The sequence below is a fragment of the Coffea arabica genome, chromosome 2c (genome assembly GCF_036785885.1).
Source record: "Coffea arabica cultivar ET-39 chromosome 2c, Coffea Arabica ET-39 HiFi, whole genome shotgun sequence".
Taxonomy (NCBI): domain Eukaryota; kingdom Viridiplantae; phylum Streptophyta; class Magnoliopsida; order Gentianales; family Rubiaceae; genus Coffea; species Coffea arabica.
Window position 1 is genome coordinate 70,727,268 of NC_092312.1, and position 26,448 is coordinate 70,753,715.

At 34.5% G+C, this 26,448-nt stretch overlaps 2 protein-coding genes and 1 long non-coding RNA gene across 3 annotated transcripts; all 3 read left to right on the forward strand.

Moving 5' to 3' along the window:
* The first annotated feature begins 2,064 nt into the window (after window positions 1–2,064).
* LOC140036044 (uncharacterized) lies at window positions 2,065–4,574 on the forward strand. Its single transcript, XR_011839939.1, has 2 exons — window positions 2,065–2,241; window positions 4,381–4,574. It is a non-coding gene; the product is annotated as an uncharacterized lncRNA (long non-coding RNA).
* A 1,893-nt stretch (window positions 4,575–6,467) lies between these two features.
* LOC113727639 (psbP domain-containing protein 7, chloroplastic) lies at window positions 6,468–8,562 on the forward strand. Its single transcript, XM_027251909.2, has 3 exons — window positions 6,468–6,934; window positions 7,226–7,427; window positions 8,223–8,562. Exons 1-3 carry the CDS (start codon window positions 6,559–6,561, stop codon window positions 8,527–8,529), a joined length of 885 nt encoding a protein of 294 aa, XP_027107710.1. The 5' UTR covers window positions 6,468–6,558; the 3' UTR covers window positions 8,530–8,562.
* Window positions 8,563–12,161: 3,599 nt separating this feature from the next.
* Window positions 12,162–25,774, forward strand: LOC113727640 (acyl-CoA-binding domain-containing protein 4-like). The gene is made up of 18 exons (XM_027251910.2): window positions 12,162–12,481; window positions 13,372–13,442; window positions 14,859–14,922; window positions 15,005–15,076; window positions 15,554–15,748; window positions 15,832–15,909; window positions 16,268–16,366; window positions 16,501–16,570; window positions 17,457–17,518; window positions 17,606–17,745; window positions 18,122–18,248; window positions 18,328–18,442; window positions 19,597–19,685; window positions 21,890–21,973; window positions 22,064–22,243; window positions 23,555–23,710; window positions 24,749–24,808; window positions 25,266–25,774. The coding sequence occupies exons 1-18, from the start codon at window positions 12,335–12,337 to the stop codon at window positions 25,452–25,454; spliced, it is 1,998 nt and encodes a 665-aa protein (XP_027107711.1). The 5' UTR covers window positions 12,162–12,334; the 3' UTR covers window positions 25,455–25,774.
* The last annotated feature ends 674 nt before the right edge of the window (window positions 25,775–26,448 follow it).

The following is a 26,448-nucleotide window of genomic DNA, read 5'->3' on the forward strand; positions in this document are numbered from 1 at the left end:
TCCGGTCCGATTTTCAAAACACTGCCACCCGTCTTGAGCTCTTTGTTTAGCTAATACTGCAATTGGGATTTCAGCTATGTCATGTGCATTAAATGTTCATGTGAAGTCTGCTCACCATCTATCTTGTTGTTGGCCATTGATCATTTTTAATGTATTTGTTGAGTTTTTCTATCGTTTCGATTTGTATATCTGACGAGGTTTCCATCCCATTGTCTTCGTGATGCTAACTAGCGGTGTTCTGTGATCTTTCTTCTATTCTTTGCTCCATCTTCCTCCTATGAAAACCATAAATTTCATGTTCTTTGTGGGCATTGTACTTTCAAATATTTAATTTATGATAAATACATCAATATTTGTAAGTAAAAATTAAAAAGTGTTACTGTAATATTCTTGCAAAAAGTAACTGGTAGGTTATCTATTTAATATAAATTAAATATTTTTTAAAAAGAAATGGTCCATAAAGTATTAACTCTTCATGACTTTCTTCTATTGCATGAAAAAAGTATTGGCTCTTTTAGGATATTTTACTATGAATCATTTAATTTTTGTTAAATATATAAATGTTTGTAACTAAAATTGAAAAAGTGTTACACTAATATTTTACGAAAAGGAAACTGGTAGATTTTGTATTTAACATAAATTAAATATGTGAAAGTAAAAAAATATATTGCCCATAATATACTAGCTCTTTATGGATTTTTTGCATTCCATGAACAAAATACTAGCTATTTATGAGCATTTTACTGTGAATCATTTAATTTATGTAAAATACATAAATGTTTGTACCTAAAATTGAAAAAGTGTTACACTAATATTTGTACGAAAGGAAAACTGGTAGATTTTGTATTTAACATAAATTAAATATGTGAAAGTAAAACAAAGAAATTGCCGATAGCATACCGGCTCTTTATCGATTTCCTCCATTACATAAACAAAGTACTAGCTATTTATAGGCATTTTACTTTGAATCACTTAATTTATATTAAATACGTAATTATTTGTAAGTAAAATTCAAGAAATGTTACACTAATATTTTTACAAAAGAGAAACTGGTAGATTTTGTATTTAACATAAATTAAATATAAAGCAACACTTACAGGTGGTTTAATTATGGGCTACATTTACTGACAAACATTTTCTAGGAGAAGGAAACTAAATATTATTTACACTTCTAGACGACAATAGCTACTATATACAAATCTTCACTCCCAATCTCATTGAAAATTTAGAACTTGCTCATGAAAAACCTGTTCATATACTTAGATTGTAACACCCCGAATATTAGGAGATTGTTTGTAAAGAAAATATTAAAGAGTATTTCTTCGGGTTTGATTTAAAACCTTATTTTATTTTAAAAGACTAGAAACCCTAAATGTTTAATCAAAAACCCTAGTTTACTTGTGACTAACCGGTTTTATTAAATGTCTCACATTTTAATAGAAACCCTAATTTTAATTTCTGAAATTGTAAAACCCTCACGTTTTCTTAAAAATGCTCTTTTATTTGGAAATTATTATTTATTAAAGCTCTACTATCTAATTATTCCATAATAAGTGCAAATGAATCTAGAAAGTAGCGTTTTACTCTTTGTTTTCAAGATTTGAGCAAATTAGGGTTTTAGCGATTTTTCCGCCGGATGAATTTTCGGTACTGGCCAAGGATCAATTTGATGATTAAAAGTGACTTTTAAGTGAGAAATAATATGTGAATAGAAGCAATTATATAAGGTTAGTGAATGGGAAGTAAAAACCCTAGTACGGGTGTTTTTAAGAAAAACGGCGCGAACCGGCGGGTCCCGCGCACTACCGATTGAACGCACCACTGGACCACCACTTTCTTACCACATGAGCTCATTGGTATTTGAGCAAAATATCTTCTTAATTTCCAGCTAAGTCTGACCAAAATTAGAGGCTAAAATAACAAGGATAGGAAAGAGAAAAATGAAAGGTGGTGGTGGCGACAAGTGTCGCCACCCTAGAGTTTCTTGGCCAAGTGATTAACTAACCTTATTAAACCAATTTTCTGGACTTTCCCCTTCATTTCTCCTGCTGCTGGTCGACCAAAAGAGAGAGAGAAAGGGAGAGCAAAAGAAAAAAATTCTTTCTTCTTGAATCTTAGCCAAACCAAGTGAGAAAATCCAATTTTAAACCGATTAAAGTGGAGGTTGTGAGTTGGGAAGCTTGAGGAACTAAGAAATTTCTAAGGGGGTGAAGAATCACTCTTCCAAGACTTGCTTTTGAGGTATAAACATCTGATCATGATCCTTGTTGCTTTAATCTTGCTTTAAGATGTTTTTTTTTAGCTTAAGTTTTGGCTTGATTTCATGATTATCCAAGTGGTTGTGATGAATTTTGGGATGAATAAGCAAGCTAGGGTTTCAGAGTTTCTGCCTAAACTTGTTGTGTAGTTGTAAATGTTGTAAATAAGGTTATATAAGGTTGTTTGGTAGTGATTAGAACAAGAAATTTGAGAAAATTCCATTAAATACCAAAAATTCCAGAATCTGGAAAATTTTCCCCAACTTTCTGTCTGGTTTTGTAACCCTATGTTAGAGGCCGAATTGGCCTTAGGTCAAAACATGAAAGTTGTAGAGAATGGTATTTTATAGGTTCCTGTAAAATTTCAGCTAAATCGGAGCAACGTAGCATATGAAAAGACGAAAATACCCTTGCTATTTTAGGTTACCTTCCAGAATGCTGCGTGGACAGTTCAGTCTATTTGATGGTATTTATTCGCTGTAATCCGTTCAGTTTTAGTCTTGGCCCAAAACATGAAAGTTTTAGTTCCCTGTCTTAGCTTTCTAACGCCTCAAAGAACACCTTAATCGGACCTTGGTAACCTGAGATATGACCATTCCAGTGCAGTGTAGTTAAATAGCCGACTAGTTGGGTTTTGGTTCTGTAAATTGAGGATTTGACTAGGTTTCATTGGAAACTGGACTAAGTGATCTTCATGAACATTGTATCCCTGAGTCTTAGCTTCGAAACGGCATAAGTTTCGCCTCAATCCAATAAGCGTAGCCTCGGATGTGTTATTTCCGCAACCATACGTCAAATCTGTCTTTTGCTAGGTTACATTTCCACCCTTATTATCACTTTGATTTTTGTTCTTATGTTGTGTTGAGCCTATGGAATGGCTAATGAACTGAAATTATATTGTGGATGATGTTGGGTTGGATTGTGTAAGGATTGAAGCCAAAATGGCTGGAAAATTTGGTAAACACAAAGGGCATGCTGCCCGAATTTACACTCGAGGACTAGGAAACTATACTTGTAACGTGAGTAAGGGTTAAGTGATTATCACTCGAGCTAGCGAGGACCTTGCTGCTTTGTTATCAAGGGTTATATGTTAGGACTTGGCCGAACTTGTACCCTTGAGAAATGAAATCATGATTGCTCGGAGTATATTTTCCTTGTACTTTCGACTCGCATGGCATTTTCAAGTAAAAATGTTACAAAGTTTTACTGTTTAAAAAGCGAGCAAGTGTTTCACGACTACTCTCCAAGTGAATTTCAATTTCTTGATCTTTATTGACGAAACGTCTAAGTTTCGAATTCTAGACATGTTTCAAAGTTCTCAAACTGAGTTTATCGCAGATTTGGACTCCGAACCCAGAGTATAACCTGAAAGTGACCAGTAAAGGCACTATATCTTGTGGTGAGTGCTTTCAAATACTGAATTGCACTAGATACTTGAACTTGATACGTGACCAATATGAGTACATGTTATATACGTGAATTGACAGGGCAAGAGTGTACTTTATCGCACTTGCTCTTACGTGATATACTTGTTTATTGATTGCAATTGACTTGATATACTTGATGTGCGCACTTCCTGGAATTCCAGAAACTCTGTGGCGAGTTACTCTAGTCGAGCCGGCAAGGGCTTGGTCGATTGGGTAACGAACCCTGGGTCTCTTGTTTTGTCGAGTGGAGTGATACCTCCTCGGCTAATCGGTATACTCGAGTATTACCACCCATGTTTATTGAGGATTTTGGGCCCAGTAGGGGGTGTGAATGGTGGACGGATAGTCGTGTAAGTGGTGCTCTACTGGATTGGTTCCTTTACTTGAAAGTTGACGGAGTGTCAACTACTACGTGATCAAGCTCCTGATGATGAATGGAAGTTGGCTCCTGAGGGCCATCCGTATCCTTATGCTTTGGATTGATTATTGCTTATTGGATTATTGTTGATTTTGAAAAACTTTTACACTCGCTCATTTTGAGATTTCTACTTGACGTGTTATTGCTCACATTTATGAACTCTTCATGCTCCTTACTTTGCTATATCGAAAACTTGTACTTATAAATAATGGTCAATTTGCTATTTGGAACCTCACTGGGCTTTTAGCTCATACCACGTTATTTGTTTTCCTTACAGGGGTACGAGCGAGGCGTGAGATATGTAAAGACTAGCGTAGTCTAGTTGTTTGACTTTTGACTTGTACTCGCGCTATTCCTCGAATGGAACATTTTGTATTTGGATTGTATTCGTTTTGAACTAGTTTAAGTATATCGAGACTTTGTACCCTGATCTCTATCAATGTAAATTATAAGTTTGAATTGTGGATGTTATTTATGGTCCATGGATGTGTGCACGTGATTTGAGTGAGTGAGTCCTGGCGAGAGTTGGGCAGGCGGTTTGCCAAACCCTTTGGTACGCCTCAGGGGGAGGTGGGGTCGTCACATAGATCACATTATGTTAATTGTAAATCACAAATTTCAATAATCTTATTATCTTCATAATATAGTATATATCAATCACAAAAGCCATTAAATATATAATACAAACATTCAATAAAATGTACAAACAAAACCATTAAAATTACAAATCAAAACCAAAACAAACAAGTAACCAATAATTCCATTGATCAATCATTTGATACTGCAACTTCGGATACCAACCCACACAAACTTAGAGCTCAAAAACAAACACCACCAAGTCCATCCAAAAAACAAACCACGACATTGTTTATCATAAGTTAAACAGCGACATTTTCGAAGCAACCAAAATCCTATTTACATATAACCAAGACAAAAAAAATATTATATACATTACAATTACCACTACATTTAACAAAAAAAATAACAAACGAATTCTAACAAAATATTTTACAAACTTTAAGCTGAATACACAATACAAAAAAAAATTAATTTCCAACAAATATACACTACTTAATTAAATGCACACCAAACCAACAAACCCAACCATAAAAATAACCACCCAAACTAATAAAAATTCAGCAGAAAATAACGCAAAAACCAACACTGCTTCTATTAAATTATATAAAATTTATAATGAACGACCACAATAAACAAAAATAATTCATAGACATATACAAAAAAAAGATACAACCAATAACCCCTAATAGGGGCACCCCGCGTCAAACGCGGGGTCTCACCACCTAGTAATACTGAAAGCATGGGAAAAGAAATAGGGTGACTGATTATTCCCTCATATGCTTCGAGTTGGAGTTCTACAGCGTGTTCTTGTTTGATTATTTAATTTGATTTTAAATTTTGATTTTGCGAAAAAAAAAAAAAAAATTTTGGCATTCTTGTTTGATTTTATGTCTAGATTTTTGAAACCGATGGTATAGCTAAGAGTAGTGTTTGTGCAGTCCAATTAATTTTTATTTTTTTTTTTTTTTTGCAAAATTTAGAGCAACTCCTACGTCAGGCCATCTTTCTTTTGGCAGTGAGTCTGCAACTGGTCAATTTTAGGACCAGATTATAAAAAAAGGCCAGGTCCAAATCTTGAAGACCAAAAATACTGTAAAAAGATTACTAGCACTTTAACAAATAGTGTAATTAAGGCTCACATTCGAACTTGCCATAATATTCTCTAATTTAGAAAGCAAAAACAGCAAGGAGATTGGTTAACTTTCCCACATTCCACGATTAAAGAACCCTTTTGATTATTAAAGTCCATTTAGGAAAAAACCAAAAAGGCAAAAAAAAAAAAAACTCCGGAGAAATTTCCGTAATTTGGTAGAAGCATAGGACTCAGATATAGGATTTGGGATAGACAGGATTGGAGGTTGGTATAATTGTCCAATTGTTATACTTTCTATATTATATGATATACACTTGTATAATTTTATTACACTCGTAGGGTTTATTCGTGTATATCATGTCAATGCATAAAATAAGTGTGCCGGCACATTATACATACAGTATACTAATAGCACCTAATTAGATCTAAACCAATCGTTTGGATTGGCCATTTTTTCAAAAAAACATCTCATTTATAAAATATGTCAAATATTTTTAAAATTATTTATAATTAAAAATTTTTCATATACACTGCTACAGTAAAATTTTTTAAAAACACTCCAAAAAATGACTAATCTAATCCGTGCCAAGAATGAGAACCACTAGATGTCACATCTTTACCGAAGAACGAGAACCACTAGAAAAGGATAACATTATCACCTACTGACCTACAGAAAATATGCAAATCTTTACGCTCATCCAGGCATAAAAAAAAAAAAAACCACACTATCCTGGCAATTGAAGCAACGCTTAATCACAAAACGATGACCAATAATCAACATTGATGGCCATTCAGATGCAACACTATAGTTGCCTGAATGCATGCAAAATCAAGACCAAATTTCCCTATCCAATTTGCATGACTCAATCTTCTAATAATGACCAGAAAGAGAGTCTTCAGCAGCAAGCGGCAGTCCCTCCTCCAGCTGATTCTGCAAACCAATTTGCACCTTTAGCATCAACTTTCAGGAGGCGACTTCTCACAGGTGTTGCCTCGGCTTCTGTGGTTGCTGTTGGCGCTAATTTTGCCGGCATTACTAGCTTTCTTCTTGGGTTGTCGCCTGAAAATGCTAGGAGCTTGAAGCTAGATGTTCTTTATCCGATTGAAGGGTATAGCAGATGCATTGAAGCTAACCAGGCCTTTGCAGATCAAGGATTTGGTTAGTAAGTGAATTCCCCTCTGTCTAATTAACGAAGCTAATTCTTGAAATGTTTGAAAATACAGTATTCAACATCCCAAGTGCATAAAAGCTTTGAAGAGAAATCACTAACTACATAGATAATCAAGTCTTGATTTTACAGCTACATAGAAATTGGTTTTATGACAGACAATATTAATTTATATGTATGGAAACAATTCTCAAGTTTTGGGTAAACTAGAAAACTAGAAGGCTAACAATTACTTTTTTATTAGACTTTCAAGTTTTGCTATGATACTGTGGAAAATGCAGAGTTCATATATCCTGCAAATTGGGTTGGAGATCAAACTCTGTTGTCTAGAGCAGCTGGGAAGGCAGAAAGATCACTGGATCCACCAGGGCTTAAAAATGGCCGGAAATATGTAAATGAGCCAATTGTTGCATTTGGTCCACCGGGTTCGACCGGAGAGCTCAATGTCAGTGTAATTGTCTCAACAGTCCCCAGTAATTTCTCGTAAGTCCACTAAACCTTGTTTATATCTTTCGAGAATTATTGGCTCTGGTTGAAGAAGCTAATTTTCTTCTTTTTACCTTTTCGAAAAAAAAAAAAATCTTTTCCAACAAAGAGGTGTTAGGTTTGGGGTTTATCCCACCAACCGTGTCGAGAGGAATAAGACTTAAAAAGCGGGGAGGCGGCTAGGAGAATTTGAAGCTAATTATATACACTAGATTGAATTTCACATTTTCTGTTCAGCTGCCTCGGTTGATTGTTCTTTAAAAGGGGTAAATTTCAATGATATTATCCATAAGTTTACCCTTAGAACAAATGCTTTGCTGGTGATAATTGAAACTGCAACTTATCTTTTTTCTTTATTTAGGGGAGTGCTATTATAATTTTTTTTAAATTAAAAAGAGAGAGAGAATTCGTAAAATGAAAATCTTTTACTAAGTGACAATGCGACTTAGCGACGGATATATTAGTGTATAGTAAATTACACAAATATATTTCTTGAATTACACACTCTTTAGCATTAGAAGTTTAATGCCATGTTTAGATTGCTATTTTCTAAAGAAAAATGTTTATAATTTTCATGAACAAATTTTTCAATCATCTTTTTGTCTCATCTTTAATACGGAAACGATATATAGCTGGCGGCTCTCAAGAATAATCACTCAGCAATCTGCATAATTGTTTTCTTCTAGGAATTTGATACATGTCTGTGGAAATTATGAGTGTGCTAGTGGCAATGGTACTTTGCTGCATAATCAATCTTCTACATTAACATACCATTCCTTGGCCCCTTCACAGTATTGAGCCATTTGGGAGTCCAAAAGAAGTTGGAGAAGAATTGATCAAGACGATCACTGGAAAACGTCCAGATGTAAAGGGAACCTTAATCCAATCATATTCAAGAGAGGATTCCTCCAAGAATGTTAGATATTACTCGTTGGAATTCCAAGTTGAAAGCCCAACGTTTCAAAGACACAATGTTGCAGTATTTTGTACCAAGGGAGGAAGGCTGTTTACTCTGAATGCTCAGGCCCCAGAGTCACTCTGGCCACAAATTAAATCGGACTTGTATACAATTGCTGATTCTTTTAGTCTAACCTCATAAATAAATCCCAGTTGAGAATTTTTCTGTCATCAACATGGTTGGCCCAAAAAAAAACATGGTTGGTTCAAAATTTCATATTCTTCTTTGCTCCAATTACAACAAAAAGCTTTTGGGCAAATTATACTTTACCCCATGTGGTTTAGTGTTTATTTACATAACCCTTTATAATTTTAAAAACTATGCATAACCCCCTCATTGTTTGAATTAAAGTATCAAAGTGACGGAATTTGTAATCCATAACGGGGTCAACTAAAATGTCAAAAATATCGCTATATAAAGTTGAAAATTATTTATTAACCATAGAGGGCTATGTATATATATTGAAAATCATAAGGGAGTTATATGATAAAGTACTAAATCATAAGGGGATTGTATGATAAAATATAAAATCATACGGGGTTAGAGTGTTATGTGTTTATATAATTTGGTCATTTCAGCTATTTTAGTTTTTAAACAAGGGTAATTTCGACATTTTCATAGGTTCTATTATGGATGATCATTTTCGTTACTTTGACACTTTAATCCAAATTATAAAAGGTTACATATATTTTTTAAAACTATAGGGGACTATGTGAAAATTAACTATACTATAGAAGTATAGGGGGTAAAGTGTAATTTGCCCAATGCTTTTTCCTTTGGAGGAAGAAAAAAAAAGAAGATAAGAGTGGAATGAAAAGATTTAGTCAACATTAGGAAATATTGTGCTAGAAGTAATTTTTTTTAGGGGGAAAGGGTTTTAAGCCATTCTTACTCTCGACCCATATCAACTTTTCAGGTGATTTTTTTCTCAAGAACTTATGTGTTTTATTGGTTAAACTCCACCATTTTTTTCTTTGGGGTAAGAAAAAAAAAGCATCACACTTTTCTCTGATGTAAAAAACACAGTTTTGAAAATGAGGAAAGGTAATTTAGGAGAAAATCATGATTTAAGATTGGGAAAAATTTTTAAAATATGTGAGTAGTGTGGCGTATTCTTCTAAGCTGATTTATTAGAGTCTAAATTAAGTACTTGCCCGCTAATATTGTATTTGAATCAGGAAAATGAGGGATGATTGTAGCAAAAGTAGTTGTCTTTTAAAGCCAAAGTAAATATCTTTTAATTATTTCCCCATATTTATGTTTGGTTAACCAAAATTTTTAAGGGATGGTTAACAAAATAGTTAAGGGTTGAATTTTCCTAAAAGAATTATGTAATTGTGTCCCATGCAATTGTTATGTAATCACTCTCACCTTGTGGTGTTACTTTTACCCTAGATCAAGAATTGAATGAGGCATCTTCTGTAAATGAAGGCATTCATTTTTGCCTTCACAATGGAACTAGAAGACATGCGATGCACTTATTTATCATACTCATTCTATTGAATTTCAATTTTTTGTAACCTAAGCCTTGTTTGATAACTCAATTCATTACTTAAACTTACAGTAAATTTTATATACACGGTCAGTGTATACACTATCACAGTTGGATGGATGACATATGCGCAAATTTTAAATTTCAAAATTTGTACATATGTCATATATTTAATGGTGATAGAGTATACACTGACGGTATATAAATTTGATGTGTTCAAATCTTAATATGTTCAGTTGCGTTGAAACATAAAAAATAGAACATCTAAATTAATTAAGTGGCACTAAATTTTCTAGGCAAAACTTATCCCAAAAATAAATGATAAACTATTCAACTTATTACTAATATAATATACACTCAAATGTATCAAATTTAGTATTTTACTATTCAATAATTTAATGGATTCAGATTTATTTTTATCAAACGCACCCTTAGATTCAAATTGGTGTCCAATCAGAACAGCAAAAGTTTATTCAGGTTAAACTAGTGTGGTAGCCAATGCACGCACGAATTAGGTGGAATGAGCCTTGTTTTGTTTGCTTAAAATTTGCAAAATCTAATTATGCAAAATGATTATAAAAATAATCAGAATCAGCAAAATTTATTCTTTATTTGATTATTAATTTTAATTTTTTTATCTATTTAAAAAACAATAATTTGAATACAAAAAAAAAAAAAAACAAGTAAGAACGTCATATAAATTAATTATCCAAAATTAGAATTTATGATCAGCTAAAATAAGCAGGTCGAAAACAAACCTATTATATAGCAATATAACATCCAGGACTTTCAGAAGATAAGTCTATCTCGTGAATCATTAAAATAACCATATGTGACTAAATACATAAAAAGGTGAATATGGCTATGTTGTGATTTTCATATAAGATTAATCTTTCATACATTATTAGGATTAGTCATTTTTAAGCTCTTAGATAAAAATAATATAGTCTTTTACACACAAACACAAATGTCGATTTATTACACATAAATTTATTCAAATTCTAAATTATATATTTTTTATAGAATTAATCCTTTAAATTCTAAAATATTTCACATAGAATTAATCCTTCTTATTTTATTAGATAAGATTAGCTTTTTCCTAACATTATTTGTGTAAATGTATAATCCACATCCTCCATCCAAATTCTAAACTATTCTATTTTATGTTTTCCTATGACATTCATCAAATTTGTGTAAAAATATTAATCCATACTATCTTTTTTTTTTTCTAAACACTAGCGTAAATGTAAATATACACATCTTCTGTCCAAATCTTAAATATTATATTTTTCACATGACATGCATCGAACCATGTAAAAATATTAATCCATACTAGATTAATTAATGGGTTAATTATATTTACCTCCCCTAAGGTTTGACCATATTACCAATCAATTCCTGTAATTTGTCCAAATAACGGTCTCACCCTTTGAATGATCAAACATTTAACAAAAACCCCCTTAATGCCGAAAATACCCTTTTTGAGGCCATATTGCATTAAAAAAAGAACATATTTTTATTTATTAACCTTCAAGTAATCCAAAAAAATCATCAAAAAGTTTTTGCTTATTATTTTATAAAAATCATATCTTTGCTTCCATAAATAGTTTTGAATCAATAATTATTGTAAATCTTAAAAATGAATATTAAAAATTAGATAAATTGAAAGAAAAATAAAAAAAAGCAATTATTTTAAATCCTCAAGTATGATTCGAATTTGTGGTTCAAGGCATGTTGCGGAGAGCACAAGGCATGTTTTCCTCAATTTGAACCATACTTCAGGAATTAAAATAATTTCTTCTTTTTTTATTTTTCTTTCAATTTATCTAATTTTTAATATTGATTTTTAAGATTTAAAATAATTATTGATTCAAAACTATTTATGGAAGCAAAGATATGGTTTTTAAAATAATAAGCAAAAACTTTTTTCTATTTTTTTGGATTGCTTCATGATTAATAAAATAAAAATATGTTCTTTTTTTAATGCAACATGGCCTCAATAAGGGCATTTTCGGCATTAAGGGGGTTTTTGTTAAGTGTTTGATCATTCAAAGGGTGAGACCGTTATTTGGACAAATTACAGGGATTGATTGGTAATATGGTCAAACCTCAGGGGAGGTAAATGTAATTAACCCTTAATTAATTACATACTGGATTAATCCAGTATGGATTAACAATTAATTACAGAGCATATAGAAAATCGCTCTCTTCACTTTCACCAGGACCGGATTAACAACAAATTACAGAGCATATATAAGTCCCCGGCACCGATTCAAAATTCACCAAATTCTAATACTATAAATAAATAACAAGGAGTGATAGTAAGTCCAGTCCTCTTCCTTCGCCTCCAGAACATTTCCGGAATCGATCTCAGATTTTCTGAATTTCGATTCCATCTGAATCCCAAATTGCAAGAGAACCAGAGAAAAAGGAAGCAAGGGGCTGGAAATAGCAATGGCGAGGTCTCTTTCTAGCCTCGCATATCCGGAAAGATTTTACGCCGCGGCAGCCTACGCTGGCTTTGATGGATCTCCCGCTTCTTCTGTGAGCTCAAAGTTCTCTAACGACGTCGCTCTCCTTCTCTACGCCCTCTATCAACAGGTCCCCCCAAAAAATTCTCTCTTCCCCAATTTTGATTAAATTTGGTCGATCTGGATGTGTGTTATCTGAATTATCTGCATTTCAGGTGTATTTGATTGAATTGGTACTGATTTGTGATGTATTTGGGGAATGCTTTGTCCGAGGGTTTTGATGTTGTTTTTTATCTTGTTAGATCTGGTGATATTTTTTCTGTCTTTTTCGGTTTAAGGATTGAGTTGAGAGTTTGATGATTATCTTATCGAATGTAAGGTCTAACAGGAAATATGGGTTTTCGTTTAAGAAAGAAATGAAATTTACCTACTCTCACTGCTGGATTTAACTTATGCATTTTTCTGTTTGATTGATGAGCGGATGCTAGCTGGTATGTTCCAAATGCCTTGTAGCAAGCACCAAAGATAACTGTTGGGACTAGCACAGGAGTCTAAGCTTTATTCACTTTAGAAGGTTGATGGGAAAATGCCTTTGATCCCTAGTGAATTTTATTTGGCTTTAGAATTTAATCTTTAGATCAGGGCCATAGATTTGAGATCAATCTAGTAGGTTTCAATCAATCGAGACCATTATTTGAGATCAATTGGACATGAACCCCAATAAAATAAAACAGTCAATTATATGGCAATTACAAAGTTTAGTAATTTATATTCCCGCTGTTGTATTTTGCATTCCATCCTAAATCATCAGCCAATAAAGAATTTGTGATTATAACTGCTTTAAGGAAAAAAGAAAAAGAAAAAGAAAAAAATGTTGGCTTACAAAGGTGTTCTGTCACCTCGAGTGAATGTTGCCTTGTATGTTAGATGCTGCATTAATAAGTTTCAGCCTGTTGGTTGGAAAGTAATCATCTTTTTCTGTTTTCTCTTGTCCTTGTGGTGGTGTCTCTTTGTTTATAGGCGACAGTAGGACCCTGCAATATTCCCAAGCCCAAAGCATGGAGTGCTGTTGAGCTAAGCAAATGGAGGAGGTTTGTCTTCTTGAGCTTTATGATTTGCTTATTAACAGACTGGTATAATACCGTTAGTCTCCACATTTTCATGAAGAATTCTTGGTTATCTTGGTGTGGAGTATAGCTTGAACTAGCTTTAATAGATTACCACATCAGTTGAACTTCAATGATGTAAAGAAAATGATTGAAGGAACAAAGAAGACGGCAAAGAGTTCATCATAGAAATTGGAGAATGTAAGAATTAATGCCATCTTAGATGTACTCATGCTACAATGGAAATGCATGCTTATGTCCAACGCATACCAGCCATAAAAACTGTTTTTGTTTGGAGACTCTTGGATATATGTCTCTACACTTTGGGACTAATCCACAATCTTATGGATTATTGTTGGATGTCAAGGTTACAGGGATCCATTGTAATGAGATTTGAATATTTGAATATCTCTAATGATGCTAGGGCTATTTTTCAAAGTGTGTTTATATCAAATGATTGAAAATCTACATAGAGGGGCATTTAGAGGGAAATGTTAAACTTTTGTTATGTTGTGTGTTCAAGAAATGTGACCTACCTTTTAGTTGAATAAAGCTATTTTTAGATGATTAAGCACAGGCAATTAGAGATGATGAAGTATATTTTATTGCATATTGGCTTAGTGACTGAGGGAAAAGAAATTGAGATTAGAAATGCATTTGGCTAAGTTATATGTTAAATTTTGCGGAAAAAATTTTAAGCCATGGAAATCTGTAGCTTCCCGTCATTGCCTGTCACTTCCTTGTTTTCTTTCCGTGTTTCTGTGGAGTTTTGTCATGGTGGAGTGCATGGAATGCCATGCTTTGTTAGGGGGCAATTATTTATTTTACTTTTTTTTCCTGGTTCTAGATAAGATATCACATGGTTTGAAACAGGTGTGACGGTACATGGGACACAGTTTGAACTCGGAATGTTAATATGCATTTGATATTAGTTAATAGATTAATCAAATCAAGCATGAACAAGCTTGGTTTTGTTTAACTTATCAAGCTCTGTTAATTAGCATAAAAGTATGGTAATGGTATGCAAAACAATCAAATTTGCTTGAGCTTGAGTTTATCAAAGTTTATTTAAGCTCAGATCAATGGTAAAAAACCAAATTGAAGACAATTATCAATCTTGTTGAGCACTAAATTAAACTTGAATACATACTTCTTGGGTTGGGTTAACTTGTTTACACCTACGGAGATAGCTTTTTGTGCCCATTCTTGCTCCCCTCGCTTTGTTTTCATGCACAGAAACCAATATATCCATTTTAGGAAACGCTCACTGTTTCACCTTTTTGATGGCTCCTGGCATTCCTGCAGATAAACTGTTACATTTCCTTTATTAACGGGGATAACCAGGGTATACTGACTTCCTAAGGTTTTGAGTCACCTAAAAGATTTTTTATTTTGTTGCAGCTGGAATGAGCTAGGAAACATGGTATCTACTGAGGCAATGCGACTCTTTGTCAAAATATTGGAGGTTTGAAATACTATCAGTTGTTTTTGAGATCATGCCTCCCGCAATAATCGTGTGCATTTACACAATTGCTTTTGGTTGGCAGGAAGAACATCCAGGATGGTATTCAAGAGCCTCGAACTTCATAATGGAGCCTGCTGTGGATGTTGAAATGAATGTGAGTCTGCTTACAGTGGTTAGTTGTGTATTTATGTATTACCGGTCAATAGTAGTGAGGCGAAGATCTCTACTTCATAGGTATGGGAGGCCCATGAACATAAACTTGTTTATTTCTGACACAAGGTGCATATAATAATTGTATATGCTAAGTTTTCATAAGCCAATAATTCACAATAATGAACTTTGGTAAGAAAAAAGTGCAAAAGAAAAACGATAGAAGTCAATACAATTTGCCCTCATGTTAGGATATTCCAACAAGCATGCACAAAGCTCAGTACTTAGTTACCTAGAATATGATTGGCCCTCAAGTTGGGATATGCCTATAAATAATATGAAGATTATGATCCTAGCTTGAATACTCCATGAAGGTTATGGAGCCTAAAAATAGAATACGATGTAATGTTGATTGTTTTATTGTTTATGCCCTTGATTTTCCTATCCTCTTTTTTGACAAAGCATTCGTCCTTTGGCTCAGCAAAATGCAAAAGTTGACTTAGTCACTGAGAATGGAAACAATATTCCAGAGGTGAAGACAATTCCAGCTGAAAATGGAAACCTATCAGAAACTCAGGATTTGGAAGTTGTATCTGAAGGCTTTGGTGCGGTTGGTGTCTATGATCAATGGGTTGCACCTCCAATATCTGGTACACGCCCAAGAGCGCGATACGAGGTCATATTTTTTCTACTGGTTTCTGTTACTTTTTAAGTTCATTCATGTTATCTATTCTCAATAAACTTTTGCTTCATTTACAGCATGGAGCTGCTGTTATTGATGACAAAATCTATATATTTGGTGGAAACCATAATGGTCGTTACCTTAGTGATCTCCAGGTTTGTAAAATATGTCTAATGCATGCTTCTTCTTGTCATCTCTAGTCTTCTGAATCTGCAAATTGAAAATTTGCAAAATCTTATCCTAGTTTGTTGGAGGATCAATATATAGTAGCTCAAGGTTTATTGATTTCTTGAACAAAATTAAATTTCATGGTTTAGGAGCTCTTTTAAGTTTAGTTTTCCTATGTTTTATTTATTTTCACATTTAATTTTCCTGCTAGATGATTTAGTGGTCTGGATTTGGTTTTTCTATTTTTATCTTTTTTTTTTCCTCCTTTTGAATAGCTTCAGAAATGGTCTTCCAAGTCAAAATGAGCTCTAAAGTACCCTTCCATCCCGTTATCAAATATTTTAGGTGTTGGATTTAAAGAGCTGGACGTGGACGAAGGTTGAAGTTAAAGCAGGGATTGAGGCTTCTCCTGCAACTGCGACTCCCTGCGCAGGCCATTCCTTGGTTAGTATTTGTGGTGTTTTCTTGTCTTGTGTGAGAGGCACAGCAAAGGTTGCCTACTTGGCCAGTTATAGCATTTGATGACTTATCCTAGATATGTTTCTGACCTCTTGCCCCCGGGTTTTGCTGGTTTGTAGATAGCGTGGGAAGGAAATAAGCTTCTTTCAGTAGGAGGACACACCAAGGATCCTTTGGAAACTATGCAAGGTTTGGATCATTTAACTAGAACAATGGCTATGAGCTCATGCTTTTTGGAATGAGAATTATTGAAAGATATCTTAATAAAATCCTTATCTTTTAGATAAAAAATCTTCTATTAGAAATTTGTTACCAGTGACAAAGCTCTTCCATATGAACGGTACCTGATATGCATTTAGTATTTGAGATGGAACTGATCTTGGGAGGAGCTTATTCATTCTATCTGTGTATCTTAACCTTTACCTTTTATGTCGTGCTTTTTGTTCTTTGTTATCCTGGTGGAGGTGCGCTTAGGCCTCACTATAGGACATTCAGAAATCTTGATTGAAGCAATGTTTCTGGTTATTAATTTTTTTTATGAACTTCAACCAAGCTTGATTAATTTTTTCCTGAACTTCAAGAAAACTATTTGTTATCCTCAGCATTTTCCTAATGGCTTCTGTTCCTAGGAAGCTGATTCTAGTCACCTACTTGCTGCTGGTACAGGATTGTTCTTGATGGCTTGTTCATTTACTAGAAAAGAGTAGATGTAATTTGATTTGTGCAAAAAGAGATATTTTGATTCAGAGGGTTTCTTCACGAAGTTAATCAGAGTCCTTCCTCCTGTCTGTCACTGAGAAAAGAAATGTTTGGCCTTCTCTGACATCTCCTGCATTGTTACGACCCTTTGTGAATAAGGATTTGCTTTTCTTGTAGGCTCTTCTCTGTAGTTTTGCAATTTTATTGTACTTTTTTGTTTTTTGGGTCTTTGGCATTGAATGTCTTTTCAGCTTTTCCTTCCTGCTTATGGTAATTGAGGAACTTAATAAAACTACACTTTCTTTGTTTGGATCAGACTGGATTCACCTCTTCTGTTTTTTGGCTCTCTTAACATCTTAATAATTGGTATTTACAGTGAAGGTGTTTGATCTGCAAAATGGTAGCTGGTCAACCTTGAAGACTTATGGAAAGCCACCAGTATATACTCGTTTTTTCTTAATTATCTATTGGTGTTTCCCCCTTTGGAATGAAAAGAAACTTTGTCATTTGCGGGTGATCTGACAGGTTTCTCGTGGTGGACAATCAGTAACCCTTGTGGGGACAAGCTTGGTGATATTTGGTGGACAAGATGCAAAGCGATCTCTTTTGAATGACCTGCACATTTTGGACTTGGAGACAATGACCTGGGATGAAGTAGATACCTTGTAAGATTTTGCTGCAATTTGAATAACTTGTTTCACAATAGCATTATCTTTTGGTTGCCTGGATATGAATGAGGGATGTTTTCAGGCATACGTCCAGTTAATGTAAGAGCTATAAATGTGCTCACGTTGGATTGGTTCTTGATAAATTTTCTTTTTCTGTCCTGTAGCCCATGAAATTAAAAAAAGATATTATGTTTATTTTTTAGCAAAACTGATGGGGTTTTCGCATCCCTTGTATGATAGTGCTCCTAATTTCCAACAGTCCTGATAAACCAGTGTCTACTGTATTTGGTACTGATGACAATTTGTCTTCCAATTCATGGCTCTTTCCAAGTATGTGGCATTAGAATACAAGAGCTAATGCCTGTTTTTGCAGGGGAGTGCCACCTTCTCCAAGATCTGATCACACTGCTGCAGTGCATGCGGAGCGCTACCTTCTTATCTTTGGAGGAGGTTCACATGCTACCTGTTTCAATGATTTGCATGTTCTGGATTTGCAAACTGTGAGAAAATGTACATCTTTTGATATCCGGGTTATGCATAATTTCTACCATTATTCATATTTATGTTTTTATCTGATAGATGGAATGGTCAAGACCTACACAACAAGGCGAAATTCCGAGTGCCCGAGCTGGACATGCAGGTGTGACAGTTGGAGAGAACTGGTTTATTGTTGGTGGTGGTGACAATAAGAGTGGTATGGTTTTACTATTAAGATCACATTAAATGCTTTATGTGTTAAGGTTTCTATTTTGAATATGAGTATAAAAAGCACAAAAGAGGTAACCATTCTTCATTGGCACAAATAACCTTGGAATTAATCTGGTCATTGTCAGCACGTTTTTCTGCATCTATATTGCAGTCTTTTTCTTTCTTGATTTTTTTCCCTATATAGATGTTTTGCAGTTAGCATGTTTTGTACATCTTGTTGGTATTTAGGAATATGTGCAAATTTTGAGAGGGCCTTTGATGATTCTAGTACTTTATTAAATTTATTCTCTTAGTTAAATATCTTTGAGGGGAAAACCCATTTTGTTGCATTTGGTCAATAATGCCTTGCAAAAGGAACAGCATGCTTGGATATTACAAATAACTACTTTGAACTGGAAGCTCCTTGACTGTTTTTTCTCGTGTTCTCCCAAAATGGTTGGTGTCAGGCAAGGAGGTGTAAAAGATCCGTTTTCTCCTATACTTGGCTTAGCCCTTCCTCTCCTTGAAGCTAAGTTACAAATGAAAGACTGTCATTTTGATGACATGCATTATTCTGCCACGTACTAATGCAAAATCTTGTTGTTAAAAAGCTTGGTAAATTTTGTACTCCCTCCATCCCCTTGTTAATGTCATCAATTTTTTTGTTGTCTCAGAGTTAGACAATGCTTTTTTTGTTTCTAACTTCCAAATTGTGCTTGTATGAGGTTTTCAAGTGGGCTAAATAATTCACCTGGGGAATGACAAAAGTAGTTCCCATACACAAAGATGCATTCCATTCTCAAAAGTTTGGCACATACAGGACAACACCCAACTCTGGGAGCTACATTTTCTGTGTTTTTCCAACGTCTCCAAATCAGTTCAAACTGCCATTTCATCAAAACTTGGTGCACAAACAACAATGATCATTTCTGAGAATCAAAATGACATTGTGCTAATATAGATGGGTTGGGCCAGTGTATGTAAAAAGTTAGAATATCAAAAACCAACTCTAAGTCCAGGACAGAGGGAGTCTGATTTAGAGATACATGGGAACCTTTTATTTGGCGTTGTTTCTTATAAATGCAATATTTTTTTTGGTGAAATTGCTCTACCCCATTCATTCTATGCCTCTTGTATTCATGTAAGCCACTTGCTTTGCAGGGGTCTCTCAAACTGTTGTCCTCAACATGTCTACCTTAGTTTGGTCAGAGGTAACAAGTGTTCAAGGACGTGTTTCAATTGCTAGTGAGGTATGTATATCATCCCACAGGGCAAAGTTTGGTTATATAACTTATCTGACTATGCATGTTTTGGTTTTCTTTTAATTGGCCTACAAGGGATTTTGTTCCAGCAATGCAAGCATTACAGTACTTACTTTTTAAATATGGCAGGAAAGTATTGTTGGAATGTTCATCCTTTCTAATATACCTTCCAACCGCTGTTGTCTGGCTCTCTATATATTTTGTCTACAACTTGTGTGTCAAAATTTTGTCACCTGGGAGAGAGGGGAAAGGTGGAGTCCCGGGTGGGAGTATGATGCATTTTGTTCCAAGTGTCTCTCAAATTGAACACTTGGCAGGGTTAGTCACATGAATGGATTTGCTTATATGGTAACCATCTAAGCGGTCTTGTTGGTCCATATAAACAGTTCAATCGGCTAATGCTGTATAAACTGGTAAAGATAGATATCAACATTGAGCAAAATTCACAGAATCTGAGAAGCATTACATTGGACTGAGAAGACAAGAGCCGTCTTGTTGGTCCATATAAACAGTTCAATCGGCTAATGCTGTATAAACTAGTAAAGATGGATATCAACATTGAGCAAAATTCACAGAATCTGAGAAGCATTACATCAGACTGAGAAGATAAGAGAATCTGAACTGTTGGATCATAATTTATGAACTAGAATTAGAAGCTCAAGATCATTACTACCATAAAGAAGCTCAAAGTTCAAATAATACTGCAGCATGGACAGAAAGATACGCAGAATACTGGCGAAATTTTAGTAGGAAAGATGAATCTCATCATTTTTCTTTTGTCAAGCTTCAAAGAAATTGTGTGGAATGAGCGAATAGCACCATATATTTTAAGTCAATTACTTGCCGACATGTTATTTGCTTTTGATTTAGTGTGAGGCCAATTGTAAAATAATAGAAATGTACAAGTATTTTCCAAGTACCTGATGTTCTGAGAAATTGGTTTTTCTATATCTTCTCAGTCGTACAGATATATTATTCATCAAATTTTCCCTGATGGTGTGATGTTCTGGATTCAAATAAATGTTTGAGTTTCTCTGGATTGCAACTTTGTTCTTGAAGTTGTTATTCTACTAAGGGGAGCACGATTAAGCATTTTTTTTCCGTTAGGATGGAATTGGCAATCTTCTGATGGATTATAAGGGGCATGTTACTGCAGTTTGATAGATATTATATGGTCATTAACATCATTATTCCTCTAGTTCAAGTTGCATGTCGTAATTTTAAATCTGTCTCAAATTAACCTTTATTTTCATTTAATCCAAAACTTACAATTTGGGAAGAAAGTTTAATTTGCATACGCTTTGCAACGAAAGTAGTTATATTTGCTTTAAGTTCACAAAGTCTTGTCGTTTTGACTTATGATTGGTCTTATGCTTGATGTGGGTATAACATGATATTAGACCCTCACATTTTTAGGTTCTTTTTTTTTCAAAGGTGGTTTGGTTATATATTCAAGAACATATGTTTGATGTTATGGTTGGTTATTTGAGTGTTACAAGTAAATCATTTGCAATGATGGATAACCACCAGTAAATGTAGAATGCCATCATTACCCTCTCTATGGTTGCACATTCTACTTCAGGCTACCTTTAGGGATTGCTGAATCTGATCTTTTATGTCCAGCAAGTTAATGCTGTTTATTTTTTAGTCAGGTCTTTATACTCATTTAACGAATTATAATTTGGGAAAAAAATTATCGCGGTTGATTTTAAGCTGACAATGCTAGTTTTCTTTTGAAAGTTTCTCATTTTTACCTTGGAAAATATGTTTATTAATCCCCACTGACTAGGACTGAAGCTTTGCTTTTGTACCTGGTCCTGGTTTATTGCTGCTAACGTCTAATAGTGTTGCCAAAATGCTTGATTGGGTTAGATGGATGTCTATGCTTTACTTGAAGAGACTTAAAACTAATGTAATAGACTCATTAACCTAAGCTCTGTAGACGAAAAATTAAATAAGCACTCGAGTAGTGCTCTCACACAGCTATGTCTTGCTCTTTTTTATTATCATGCATCCTTCCACTGTATGGTTTAGTTTCAGCTTGGTTTGAAGCTCAAAACTAGATGTCTGTTGCGTGTCATATGCTCTAGTTAGTTCTGCATGTAAAAGAACAGGAAATCAGCTCTCTTGATTTTTGGAAGTGCCACACAACTATGAACATATTAACTAGAGAGCATATTCTCATGTTTCAGGGCTTGAGTTTGGTTTTGAGTTCCTATAATGGTGAAGACATCCTGGTCTCCTTTGGAGGATACAATGGGCGATACAGCAATGAGGTAGAGTATATTCTTTTATTCCGTTTCCTACCTTTTCTTCTGTTATTTTCCTTTGTTCATCCCTAACTGCTGGTTTGGTGCTGCTTTTAGGTCAATGTTCTTAAACCCAGCCACAAATCAACTTTGCAATCAAAGATGATGGAGACTCCAGTACCTGATAGCGTGTCTGCTGTGCATAATGCTACAAACCCCACTAGAGATATGGAGTCTGAGTTTGAAACAGGTCAAGATGGGAAAATAAGGGAGATCATAATGGATTCAGAGCCCACGGTATTATGCTGGAACACTCTTGACAAACATCTTTGTCTGTGCTTTGCTGTTATTGTGTGATGATGGTTTCATGAAAGTTATCAAAGAAAGCACATAGAAGCAGTTTGAAATTTAAGTTATCATTTTCTGAGGAAAATTGAAACCTACTGAATATAATTATAGATAGATTAGTTTGACTCCTTGAAGCTTTGATTACAAATTGTTAGGGGATTAACTCAGAATGGTAGCTGGGAATTGATAATTCCTCTGATTATGGGCAATTAGGAAATCTCAAATCTGTTAAACAAGCAGCTGCACAAGATTTATGGATCGCAAGGTTATTAGTTTTTTGAATTATGTGCTAGAATCTAAAATACTTATAAGATTTTGAATTTGTTTTAATGATTCGTGGATTATAGACTAATCATGTAAAAGGAATAAGAATGTGGAATTCAAGTATTTCAATGACTTTTCGAAGTGGCAATTTTAATGGTTCACAATTTTCTCTCAGAACCTTTTATTTTGGATAGGAACTGTTTAATAGTAACTTGTTAACAAAGTGTTAACAGACTTGTATTTTTTACTTCAACACCCCCCCCCCCCTCTTCCAAATAAAATATAGAAAAGAAAAGAATTAAAAGGAAACACTATTAAAAGAAGGGCATGGATGCTTGGCTAGAGTCCACTTTAGCTGCTATCATGCCGGATGGATTATTCTATACCTGATCTAGTGGCAAGTTTATTTTTCTAGAGAGCAACTGCCCCTGGAATGGTTCCCACCTGGGTAGACGTTTTGGCTCCTTACTTCAAAAGCTAAGTTTGAAACTTGAAGGAGATGCTTACAAAATGGATGTCATGGATAAAAGGGGGGGGGGGGGAGGATGCAGTAGCAGGTGTACTGCTATGACATTTAGGATAAACAATCGATCAATTTCCCTATATAGATAATTACAGTGGTGGTTCTTTCAGAATTTAAGACACATAATGTGTTAAATTTTTTATGCACAAGTAATGAGTCTTAAAAGTGACTAAAATTGGTCTGGCCATCTTGACCCGGATACAGAAGGTGCCAAGTTTGAGTACCAACCTCCTAGTTGTATTGAAACAAATTCATTCAAATAAGGTGTAAAAAAGTGGATTCTGATGCCCAACAAAAAAAAAATATAATTTTGTTCATGTGATGCACTGTCTTTTCTGTCATTGTTTAGTAATTTTGCAGCTATACAATATGTTCTTGTGCCTCTGCCCAAGTAGTTCAAATGGTGTAATTAGCTGTTAATTATACGTCTTGCTTCTAAACTCCAATTCTGATATTTGTAAGCTATCATGCAGATTAAAAAAGTTGAAGAAACCAGTGAGCGCCTTATATCAGCTCTTAAAGCAGAGAAGGATGAACTAGAATCTTCTCTCAGCAAGGAGAAACTTCTAACACTCCAGCTGAAGCAGGAGTTGACGGATGCAGAGACTCGCAATACAGACCTTTACAAGGTAATTTCTTTTGCTTTTTGCCTGGCCTGACATGTCTCATGGAATTTTACAGGGTACTTCCTGGTGGAAGGAAAAATTTGTTGGAATAGGTCGATAAATATCAGTGTTATGTAGTCATCTCACGGACAAACTTGATGTTACACGGGATAATTTGCTTCTTAAAGGACAGAGTTCCATTCAAATTGAGATTAATCTTGGCAACTCAACATACAAATTTAGCATATAAGCTCTTCTTTCTTCTCAGTTGACGAAAAGATCTGTCTTACCTGTTATAGAATGAGGTTCAGGTAGGACTGAGTGCTTTATGCCTGTTTAAGGTTCTTTATTGATGTTTCAAAAACCTAAAAATTTAAATCCAGAGCTTTGTCAGTAATATGGGAAGGAACCATGTGAGAATTTAGACCAAATTCTGGTACCCCAGAGCATAACTGAAACTGAGGGGTGTATGTGTGTGCGTGTGTATCTGCATGTATGTGTAGATATATATATATATATATATATATATATATATATCTGTGTGCATGAATATATACCTATGCAAACTCACACACACATATATGTATTTATATTTGTGTACATACATACATATTTATTTATATCTATTGGTCTTCCTGTTATCATGGGATAGTGGAATGGAGTAAGAGCACTGCCTGAGTATGGACCTCTTGTTGGTTCAGCATTTTGAGATATTTAAGTGCAGTCAAAAGTTGCACAGTTTATATTTTGTAGCGTCTGCTTTCAGATACTCCGAGCTCTCTAGTTGCATGAGCAATAATGCAAATGACTACTCAAGAGTCAGGGCTGAGCATCTTCTGTTTCAGATGTTTGTTGAAGCATGATGTATTTTTGAGTCTCTCATATGTATTTCATGTCATGTTTTTTGTGATCTTGTAAGCCTGCTATAGTAGCTGTTTAACTGCTGATGTGCCTTTGACCTTCAGGAAATAAATTTTGCAGCTTAGCCAGTTTTGCATATCCAGTATATTACTGCCATTGTGAAGAAAGAATAATTGAATTTGTCTAATTAACAATCTACAGGAGCTCCAGTCTGTACGAGGCCAGCTTGCTGCTGAACAATCTAGATGCTTCAAGCTCGAGGTATTATTGGGTTGTGTTTGATAACTCAATTCTTTTTCTTACCAGTGTTTCCTTTGGTTTTTCTGTGAATCTTTTTGTCGAGTCAAGATCACTACTCGAGGTGTGAGCCTATGAGGATTGATTTTGTGAGTTTTGCATTTTGATTCTTGAGTTTTACACATTCAGACTACTCTCTTCAGGTGTTGAAATGCTGATAAACTCAAGCTACCCTTTAATTACATGTGAAAATTATGTGGAGGGCCATATTTCAGTTGTTTACTTACGGCTTCCATATAATGCCAAAGTTCTGGCTCTTCATACTTTTGTATTTTTAATTTGATGGGATGCTATAGATGATGTTAGTGGATTGATATGATTGAAGTTTAATTTCTTGAAGCGAAAATGTAGCATGTTTGTTTCTTTCAATCGTTGAATGAACAGGAAGAGGACTTGCTAACTGCCATTGTTTGAGTGACAGGTTGATGTTGCAGAGCTGCGGCAGAAGCTACAAAACTTGGAGTTACTGCAAAAAGAACTTGAAATCCTCCAGCGGCAAAAGGCTGCTTCCGAGCAAGCTGCTTTAAGTGCAAAACAGAAGCAGAGCTCAGGAGGGGTATGGGGATGGCTTGCAGGAGCTCCTTCCAACCAAAGCGCTGATAATGCATAGAAGATTAGTACTTCAATAGTTGTGATTGCTCGGTCCCAAAATAGTCAAGTTTCCATACAATTATCATTGCCATTAACCCTTTTGATTTCATAGATCAATAAGCAATATAATTACTTCCTTAGCCGGCGTTAACTTAGGGAGGTCTTCATCATCATTATATACAAAGGTAGAATCCCAGTCTCTGTAATTATTTTTGGTTGCCAGTTCCATATATGGTTTACTCATTCATTAGTTACTTTTATGCGGAGATGAAGAATTTTGTGAGAGGTGTATTCATCTATTCTTTTTTAGTAATTGAAATTTGAAGAACGATTGGGAGATTGCTTGCTTGTAGTAATATGTTTGTTATACCACTCTATAGGACTGTGAAATACCTGTTTGGATTGTAAGTTAATTGGGATTATTTGGGATATTTTTACTGTAGCACTTTTTGTGATGTGATGTATGTGAGATAAAAAGATATTGGGAAGATAAAAAGGTGTATTGGAAATTGTAAAGATGATGTAAGCAAATAAAATTGGGGAAATATGAAGCAATCCAAACAAACCAACTGTTTGGATAGTGTATTATTTGAAATATTATTTGGAATAAATACTGTAGCACTTTTTGTGATGTAATGTATGTGAGATAAAAAGGTGATTGGGAATATAAAAAGGTGGGTTGGAAAATGTGTTTATGATGCAAGTGAAATATTGGGTTTGTTTGGATTGTAAGTTATTTGGGATATTTTTTAGGTAACTTTTTAAGATTGCGTAAATATGAAATAGGCGTTTGGATAGTAAGTAAATCGTGTAAATTAGCGTTTGGACAGGTGCACATTATAGAATTTAAGCAAGTGACTTTGACTTTGAAAATTTTGACTTTGACTTTGAAAATTTTGACATAATACTGCGTTTACGCAAAACCAATACTCTCACTTAATACACAAACGGTACAGATTAATTTAGAAGTTGGAAATCGAGGGCAGTTTAAGTAAACTACTCTACAGATGGGA